This window comes from Coffea arabica, chromosome 5e, assembly GCF_036785885.1.
Source record: "Coffea arabica cultivar ET-39 chromosome 5e, Coffea Arabica ET-39 HiFi, whole genome shotgun sequence".
In the NCBI taxonomy this organism is placed as follows: Eukaryota; Viridiplantae; Streptophyta; class Magnoliopsida; order Gentianales; family Rubiaceae; genus Coffea; species Coffea arabica.
Genome location: NC_092318.1, coordinates 54,817,820 through 54,828,072, shown reverse-complemented (window position 1 = coordinate 54,828,072; position 10,253 = coordinate 54,817,820). Strand labels below are relative to the sequence as shown.

Sequence of the window (10,253 nt, the reverse complement as noted above, 5' to 3'; positions counted from 1 at the left end):
ACCGCAAATGAATAGTGACTGCCACATCACCATCCAGCCAAAATCCAATCGAATACAGATAATGTCATATAACTCAGGAGAAAACATTTTCAAACCAAATAGGATACATGATCATGGTTAAACAGTTTTATACACATACGTTTCAAATTTACAAATCCAAAGGGAAATATTTGGATCAAGGTACATTTAGGATTTTCCAACTTCCAAGGAGCTATGCAAAAAGGTATTTATACAAGCTCTATTCTTTCTTCAAAATGATCATTGGTCCAAAAGATGGTTCCCTGTAAGAAAAACAAGAATAACGGGACGGGGTGAGTTAGAAACTCAATGAGGTACCAAATTATAAACAGTAGAAATCATGCGAAAACACTTTTAAGGCACTTATTCACATCAAATACGAGAAATGAATGAACACCACAATGTAAAGGATACAGGTGGCTCTCAAGAGCCAAATTTCCGTTGCAATACTTGATCCAATCTCGTTGACCCTCCGTCAACGTTCAAATAAAGAAATCAGTCTAGTAGATCACCACTTTAACGCCAAAATTCCGTTCACCAAACATACCCCTTTACCGGATCCTAACGCCAAACAGGAACAGAAATGGTAATACTCGAATATACCCGAATCAAGAGTCTCAATACCCAAAGATTCTCCAGGAACAGGCACCCATGGATTGTCAATTACCTCGATCAAGCCCTTGCTGGCTCGACTTAATTAACTCCCCATGAGGTTGAGCTCAGATGTAACAAGAAGGTCGTTGGATACATTTCCAAACGACATTATAACAGGCGCAGGTAACAGATTCAAGTATATACAGGAAACAAGCCACACAGGCCACAGAACGAGTGTGATAAAGTACACACTCACCTCGTACACAATAAACAGTCGATAAAGACACTCAAATAGCAATTTGCAAGTACAGATAACCAGTTTAGCAATAATTCAGGGGAGTGGTACACTCACCGGTTCAAGTACAGATACTTCAAAAGTTTTCACTTCAAACTGGCTTTAATGGCCAAGAAACCCTAAAATCATCAAAGTAAAACAATTGAAGGTTTCACATCCAAAATCGAGTAAACGGAATGCACAAGTGAGGCTCGACTACATGTCGTACACCTTTCCAGGTTAAGTACTAGTACAAAAGAATAAAATATGACTTTTGAGCAAAAAGATAACAGTTGGTCCTAGGGTTACAAACAACCCCCAAAACCCTTCATTTGTACTAAGATCAACTCAATTTGAAGGAATTACGTAGTCCTAAAATTTTAGGCAGCATGCCCTCTGTATTTTGCTATATTCCAACCATTTATGGTTTCACTATTTTTCCTCAACTCAATCCAATCCAACACATAAGAAATCTCAATACAATAGCCCTTCAATTAGGCTCAAGTTCATCCAAATACAAAACAAGTCTAGGAATGCAATTGGAAATCAAGTTTTAAGGACAAAAGCTAAATAGCAGGTTTGATGCCTCTTAGCGTATCGGTCATACGCGAAGCTACACTTATCGGAATGGGGTAAAATTTATACCGTTTCGAACCTAAGACAAAGAGCTACAACTTTGATGAAGACCATTCAGTCCAGTTTGTAATGTATCTAGGTCAAATTTTCAAATTACAGAACCAAAATCTCACAATCAAACTAGTTAACCACACTATGATTGAATGACAATAACTCAGATTACCGAAGTCTGGTTGAGATGTATCTTATGGAGTTTCGAAGCCAAGACATGTACCTACATTTTTTATGAAGGCCTCCAAAGCTAAATCATGCATTTTCATGGTCAAAAATGAAAAACTCCACGAAAACAGAAATCTGTCCGCGAAACAGGGTTCATGGGAAGTCAAGGGTATTTCAATAATTTCACATGCTATAGTACTCCGATTGAGCTGAAATTTTTCAGACAACTAGTTAATACCATTTGCTACAACTTTCATGTTTTAATCTAAGCTTGATTTGGCCTCTAACATGGTCAAACAGAACTAGACAGAACAGGGCAAATTGGAACCCTAACACTGAAATTTTCCGCACAAGCTGAAATTTTTCGCAAATAACCGCAATTAATGCACAAGAGATCCATTTAACACAATTTAGAGCCATCAATCTAAGGCCAACCATAATCATCATATGAAAATAGAAAAATCCCAAAAAAAAATCAGAAATTTAGCTAATTTCACTTTAATCCATGAAATCTTCCATAAAATCACCTAGTTAGCGACTATAAGTCACCAATTGACCATTATTAGGAACAAAGAGTGAGTTCCAAGCAAAATACCTTAACTTCTCAAGAAATGTAGTAGCTTTGGGGTTTTTCTTCAAAAACAACTCCACCAAAACCTTTGTTCTTCCTTAGATAACACTCTTATGGAAGGGTTTGGAATTCTATCGGTTGAAACTCCAAATTTTAGCAAGAAATGGAAGGACAAATTGAAGGTTCTCTCTTGATTTTTCTCCTTACAAGGGTCGACCAACAAGCATAAGAAATGAAGATGATTTTGATCAATTTTAAGGTTTAGTAAAGGTGATGAAAATTAGTCAAAGTCCAACTTGTAATAGGGTCATGACACTTGGCACCTTCTTAAGTTATTCTTATCCCTTTATCTACCAAGCTTAACCTAGATAACTATCCTCTAATTATCTCCTCACACCTTGTAAAATAATATCTCTCAATACGAAACTTAATCTAGTCATCAAAATTTTATCGCACTTACCACGCTAGCGGGTCCCACATCCTATATACACTCCAAAATTATCATGAGCTAACCTATACTAGAAAATGATTTAAAAACTATATTTACTCATAAAAATCTCTGGCAAATCAATATATTAGGGTATAATGACGAAAATGTATGCGAGATAATAAAATAAAATGTTATAAAAGAAAGAGAATTTACGGGTCCTCACATTTGACAAAAAAAAAATCCATCTTTTTCATCATGTTTATCACAAAAGCCATTCAACTCTATCGGAGACCTTGGATATATCAAGTTTTAAGGCCATAGAAGTATTAGATGTATTCCTCCTACTGTTCAAACAATGAATAGACTCATGAGCAACTATGATATTATCAATGATCTCTCAACCTTAGTTATTACTTGGATCTCTCAACCTTAAGGTGGGCCAAATTTTAAAATGAAACATTTTAGTTCCCGAAGTATAAAATTTGTCATATTTTAGTTTTCAAAATATAACAATCTTCATTTTAGTTTTTGAAATATAAAATTTGCTCCACTTTACAATTTAAAATCATTAAAGCATAAAATAAGTGGGACAAATTTTATATTTTAGAAATTAAATTATTGCGCATTAAAGTTTAAGATTCAAAGTAGATATTTGAGTAAAGCGAATTAACCAAAAAAAAAAACAAATGATATTGACATTCTAAAAAAAAAGTTTCTAGCAATCCACTCTTACTTATTATTGTTAAAAATGACATAAATTCCCATAAATTAGATTCTCTAACAAATTAAATATCAAATTACCCTTAGTGCATAATTTAATATCATTTTGTATTAATTGTATGGAGATTTTCACACACTTAACTACAAAATCTTAAATATATATATATAAATGAAATTATCTAAAGTTATAAAAATCAACATAAAAAATAATTAACAAACTAAAAAAATAATAAACAATTCGAAACCACAAAATCTAGCATTTTAGTCAAGGATTACTAAATTGTACTTACTTGAATAGTATTTTTAAATCATTACTATTAGAAATTTCTTCATTATTAATTGTACAATAATTTAAGATTAATTTGAGAGTAAGGAGAACTAAGTGGATTAAAGAGACAAAATAGAGAAAGACATTGAAAAATCCATGAAGAGGCAAGTTCATCTCATAAAATATTTTATAAAGGAAAAAAGAACGGTGCCATGTTATGAGCTGTATTTTTTTAAAAGTGCACATCATTTGCCAAATAAAGACGGTTGTTGATTGTCATTGCCTGCTAGCTGCTACAATATTTTGAAACATGGACGCCTCAAGTTCAATTGCCCTCTCTCGACTCTGATACTAATTGTCATTACCTGCTCTAAGATGCCCCATTATTATTACTTCAAGTTCCAAACTAACACATTAGCTTTTAAAAAATAAAAAATTTATGATTGTGCTATACACTGTCAACATTTGTGCATGGTAGCCCTCCAAGTTTTTTTTTTTAAAAAAAATTCACAGTAGGTAGAACTTAAAAAATTTCACAAATTAGTTTTTTAAATACCATACTTTAGTAATACACATATAAAAATAACTCACAAATATATAAAAAATTAAAAAAATAAATACCCCATTTTCTTCTTCCGCGTAACTCCACAATTTATTACCATCACTGCTAGCACCCCTTCCCTCTTCCTCTTTCCTCCTCCCCTCCCTCGCCACCCCTCGGTCCTTATTTTCTCCCTCATCCTAAATTTGGCCGTTGCTAGATCACGACCTCGTTGTCCTTGCGAAGTGCTGTCAAGAGAAGTGCAACGAGCTATTGTTGATGGTGGTGATATCGGCATTTGAATTTGACTCTTTTCTAGTCAACAAGTAAAATGTGCCTTCCACTTGTAAACTGGAAGATTATGCCCAACAAGATTGCATCCCATCAAAATAATACAAATGTGGATATCTCGGCTACTTCGATTTAGATGATATCTCAGCCAATCTAATCCAGAAGATACCTAGGCCAATATCGAGCCTTTGCAAGAAATCATCTCAACATAGCTTATTTATCCGGGGTCATCAGAAATCTCGCCCTACCATCATATTCTGGTTGATGGTTGACATGATTAATATGACAACCAACCACCCTATTATACAATCTCACTATTGATACCACCATCACATCTTATCCTATGAGATTAGAACACCGGTAGATCTCATCATTCTATCCCCTAACATTTCTAGTATAAATATCAATCCTTTGACCAGTTGAGTAGTATGTACTCCAACTCATCCAATATAACTCTCGACAATTACTGATTTAAGCATCGGAGTGCTCCCGTGAGATTTAGCCCAACCACTTCCTGTTTTGCAGGTGAGTTCATATTGTGTTTGAGCTTGGCTCTACTTGATAGACCTCGCTTACACCAACAATGACCGATTAAGTGTTTTTTCAACTTTTGAATGCATTAACAGTTTGTGTATGCTAGGTGCTTTAAGGTTCGTTGGTCCAAACATGACTGATTTCAATTAGTTTCATAGGCCGCAACAAATGCCAATATGGCCACGGCCAAATTTGGATCAAGGCGAGAAAGGGAGGGTCAAGGGTGACGGGGAAGAAGAGATGAGGAAAAGTAGAGAAAGAAAGGAGATGAGACACGTGGAGCTAGAGAATGGTATTAGTAGTTGGTTATAGTGATAGGTGATGATGTCAAATTTTAAAAAATATTTCAAAAATTTTGAATTCTAAAAATATCTTAAAATATATCTCAAAAACACTGCACATACATTCCTACGTTAAAGTTAAAATTAGTAAAATTTAAAAACACTCCAAAAATAGCTCATCAATTGCTATTTCCGAGGTCAATACAGGTGTGGCCAATGTTCAGGGAGGGTATATCGGCCATTCTATTGGACAAGCAAAGGCATTTTAAACTTTTTCAATCCAAAACTCCATTTTAAGGGGGCAAAAAAATAAAAATTTTGTACTAGTACTAAACCCTAAGCCGCTACTGCGTAAAGTGTCCAGTTTTGGCGGATTCAAATCGATTCAGGTGGCCGGTGGCCTTTGTAATTTGCAGGCTACTTCAAGAGTACTACGGCCATGAGAAGAAGCTTTTCAAAGTTCTCCTATCCCTCCACCACAACCAGACCCTCCTTCATTTCCTCTTCCTCTACTTCCCCTTTCTCCACCTCCTCCGGCGCAGTAGGAGGAGGAGGAGGCAGAGGCCGTGGTCGCGGTTCTATTTCCCCCAAATTCCAATTCACAAAAGAGGACCACACTCCCAAACCCTCCGAGAATTCTTCCGTTGCAGGGTTTGGTCATGGGCAAGGCGGTGGACGAGGAGGAGGCTCCGGTAAACCTCTGCCTTCTTCCCTCCCTCCCTTCACTTCCTTCGTTGATAAAACTGCTGTCCCCGTCCCCGGCCGGGGCCAAGGCCGAGGCCGAGGGATTGGAGCAGGCTTGGGCGCCGGTCACGTTACTCCACCAACACCTGCGCCAGCTCAACCCTCTGATCCCAGCAGAAAACCCATTTTCTCATCCAAAGATGGAGGGGTAGCCCCCCATGATTCCCATTTGCCTCCGCCTACCCAATCCCCGACCGTTCCCCGAAACCCTGAGGATACCCATCTTCCTTCCAGCATCTTGACAATTCTGTCAGGTGCCGGCCGAGGGAAGGCCCCGAGATCCCCCTCACCTGTCCCCGATAAGCCTATTGAAGAAAACCGTCACATCCGGGCTCGGCAGCAGCCTCCCGGGGCCACTAGAGAAGACAGTAGCACCAATAGCGCTGCCACCTCGGCCCAGCGGTTGAGTCCGGAGGAGGCTGCCAAGAAGGCTGTTGGAATATTGTCCGGAGGAAGAGGAGATGCTGGGCGCGATGAGGGTGCTAGGGGTGGAAGGGGAGGAGGAGGTTTTAGGGGCAGAGGTGGGCGAGGAGGCAGAGGATTGCAGGCTTGGAGAGGCCGAGGAGGAGGAGGACCAGGGGGACAAGGAGACAGGGGGGCTCGTTTTGAGGATGCTGGTTTTGAGGATACTGGTTATGAGGATACTGATGACGACGATTCTGCTGCTGGGCTTTACCTTGGCGACGACGCAGATGGTGACAAATTGACTCAGAGGCTTGGACCTGATATCATGGATCAGTTATCTGAAGGCTTTGAGGAGATGTCTAGCAGAGTGTTGCCTTCTCCTGAAGACGATGCTTACCTGGATGCTCTCCACACTAACTTACTGGTAAATTATTTTAAGGACACCTACTTGATGTAATTTCTCAATGCCTAGGAGCTGATTGCAGTCACAACTCAATCCTTTCCTCCAATAACTTACAGATAGAGTGTGAACCGGAGTATATTATGGGAAACTTTGACATCAATCCAGACATTGATGAGAAACCTCCTATCCCTCTTAGGGACGCTCTTGAGAAGATGAAGCCATTCTTGATGGCGTATGAAGGAATTCAAAGTCAGCAAGAGTGGGAGGTACAACAGCAAATTATTCCTTTATTTTCTGGCTATCAGCCTCATGGAATCTTTTTGGTATTTTAACAATTGTTGAACTCTCTTTAAATGTTGAATCCTGACTGGAATCAACCCGCCCTCTTTACAAGTGTGTCAACTGAACGATTGGGCTAATATCTTGCACCAAGACTGAGTGTATGTATATAGACACACACACACACACACACACTTTTTCTGCACCAAGCTATTTCATGAATACCTATAAAATATAACTGATTCACCAAAATAAAATGGGAATCCTGAACTGAACAATTTATTTTCCTTACCTGAACTGAACAATTTATTTTCCTTTCTTATTTTTACTGGATTTGTACATTTTGATTGATCCATGAAGAGAATTTGTTATTGCCTGATAGCTATGTTCTTGTGGCCATTTGGTTCGCTCATCCCTGTAATTGGCTGGAATAAACATTCAGCAGACATGTTCACCCAAACTGTGTATGAGCTAGGGTCATGACTTGTACTTGGAGAGTTGGAGGTCTATGGTGGTGTTCATCTTGTATGATTCTGAATGCGAAAAGTTATAAAGTTTCATCTTTTGGAGTTGCTTGATTCTGTTTGTCTTACATTAATTTCTTTAACTGGTTTATATACCAATTACTACTTGAGAAAGTCGTGTTAGTTTTTTGGGCATGTATTTCGTGTATCATTTTATGCATGTATCGAAGTAGTTCTCTTTCCCAATATTATATTTGCATTTGTTGTACGGGTAAGTATAATCTTAGTTTGAGGTTAGTTGGTCTTTTGCCATCGTTCATTTGTTATATTTTGCTGAAAATTAACCAGTGAGAATATTATGGGTTCACATGTAAAGCTAAAGCGCAGATAAGTTGACCTCTAATGAGGTAGGGTAAAGATAAGGCACATAACAGATGCACTAAGAACTCCCAAATTCACCAAATAGGTCCCAAAAAAAAGGTTGAGATTTTACGTTACAATTGATGACTTTATCCTTTGTATCTTACCTTTTCTACAGCCTTTTCTCCTCTCCATTCACAACTTGCTTTTTGTTGAACGGTAGGATCTCAAAGTGATTTTGTTATTTCATTTTGCCTCTTGTTTTCTATGTGAGATCTGCTTTCATTTTTTGGTTTGATTGGTTTGATTTTCCTTTAAACAAGATGAGCTGTTTTCTCTCCTCTCTTATCTGCCCACTCTCATTTCTTTTCACTTTTCTCTTCTTTGACAGGAAGCTGTGGAAGAAACAATGAAGAAGGTCCCACTTCTAAAAGAAATTGTTGACTATTACAGTGGACCCGATAGAGTAACTGCAAAGCAACAACAAGAAGAGATAGAAAGAGTGGCGAAAGCGCTTCCAGAAAGTGTACCTGCTTCAGTAAAGCGATTCACAAATCGTGCCGTTCTCTCTCTGCAGGTTTTTTTTTTTCGTTGACATTATTTTTTTTTTTACCAAAATGAAAAATGATATTTCACTAATTATTTCCTGTTGATAGTTCGTCTTACTAAATATGATGAAATTTGTAGTTTCCATAGTAAACTAACATGCATAATTGATTTTAACATTTTGCAACCGTTGTTTTGTGTGGTACGTGTCATGCATTAGAGTTCAAACTTCATTCTTTGTATCTTAAGGACAGAATCTCTTACTTGGACTGTACATGATAGGGTGTAGTATAAAATGTTTTTGTTTTTAAGCTAAGGTAATTCCAATATGTATGTCTGCTTCTCCAGTGTATGTACATCTTCTTATCTGTCCACCTGCTTTTCCATATTCCCTAGCAGCATGTAATTCCAATAGCCATCCTTGGACATGATGATGAATTAAAAACATATCATCATTTATTTCCTATTTGATGGAAACATATTCCTCTCCATTAATTAGAAAAATGAACCAAACAGGGGTTTTCAGAGTTTGGACTAAGTTTACTTTTGAAGTACTGATTCCTTGCTTATGTTACGAGGCTTATGGGAACTTTTGAATAGTTAACTGAGTTATTATATCCTTTCATCTTGAAAGATTCAATCTTCTGGTGTTCATGAGCATTAGATTATCATAGGATTATGGCCAACATGCAGTCCCTGGATGTTTACTTCATAATTTCTGTTCCTGATTCTCTTTGCCATTTGGGCTGAATTTTAAAGTTGGTAACTGGACATTTTGCAGAGTAACCCAGGTTGGGGATTTGATAAGAAATGCCAATTCATGGACAAGCTTGTGTCAGAAATTTCCCAACACTATAAATAATCATGGTATGGCTCACCATGTTAAATATATTACCTCTGAAACTTCTAGGCAGTCCGGGGAGGGATCTCAACTAGCTAGTATTAGATGAGATTCAGGTTTTTCTATTGTTGGTTAAGTGCTTCTACTTTAGCCTGTTTTAATTTGTTCTTGCAATTTTCTTCGTTAGTAAACAATTTGATATTTCAGTTTGGCATTTTTGTTGCTTCGGCGGCTCAATCAGTTTGTTGCTTTAGACATGGTTATGTGGATGGGCCAAAAGTGATGGGTTTAAACTAGCGAGCCATCAAATGATAATACTAGTACTATCTCGGTTCTCATAGAACTTGGTCTTAACTTGTGTTGGTTTGGCCATCACAAACTCCATAGTGTATATGAGGATTCTGATGCCTCAGTTGAGAAGTTTGGGGAATTAATTGGCCAGATGAGGGGCTTTGAAGGTTGAAGTCATTTTGTGGTGCTAGCCTTCCAAGATGGTCTAAATGATGAGATCAAAAATGCATGCATCGCTCACCCATTACAGATTTCAGCTTCTTCAGCAGGACTTGGAAGTACCGTAAGTATTATGTTCATCTAATTTGTGCGCTGGATATTTTTTCCACAGCTGCTTACGTGTTCGTTGTCTATAATTCATTTTGTCCATGTGGAAGTATATTACTAGTAATAATAATAATTCATTGCAGTTGGCTACTTGGCTGACTCTGGTAATTTTTGTCTGCAATTCCTTTTGTGCGGAAGTATATACTGGAAATGGCCTGTGTATTTTGGTACCAGCTTATAACATTAGCAAGCTGATTGGATCTCCAGCTTTCCTACATTTGTAGATCAAACAAACGTTGCATTACTTACATAGTATGTTGTCTTGTTTTGCCCGCT

At 37.7% G+C, this 10,253-nt stretch overlaps 1 protein-coding gene across 1 annotated transcript; it reads left to right on the top strand.

Moving 5' to 3' along the window:
* The first annotated feature begins 5,373 nt into the window (after positions 1-5,373).
* Positions 5,374-10,085, top strand: LOC113720267 (uncharacterized). Its single transcript, XM_072049463.1, has 5 exons — positions 5,374-6,890; positions 6,986-7,135; positions 8,364-8,549; positions 9,300-9,385; positions 9,567-10,085. The coding sequence occupies exons 1-4, from the start codon at positions 5,757-5,759 to the stop codon at positions 9,378-9,380; spliced, it is 1,551 nt and encodes a 516-aa protein (XP_071905564.1). The 5' UTR covers positions 5,374-5,756; the 3' UTR covers positions 9,381-9,385; positions 9,567-10,085.
* The last annotated feature ends 168 nt before the right edge of the window (positions 10,086-10,253 follow it).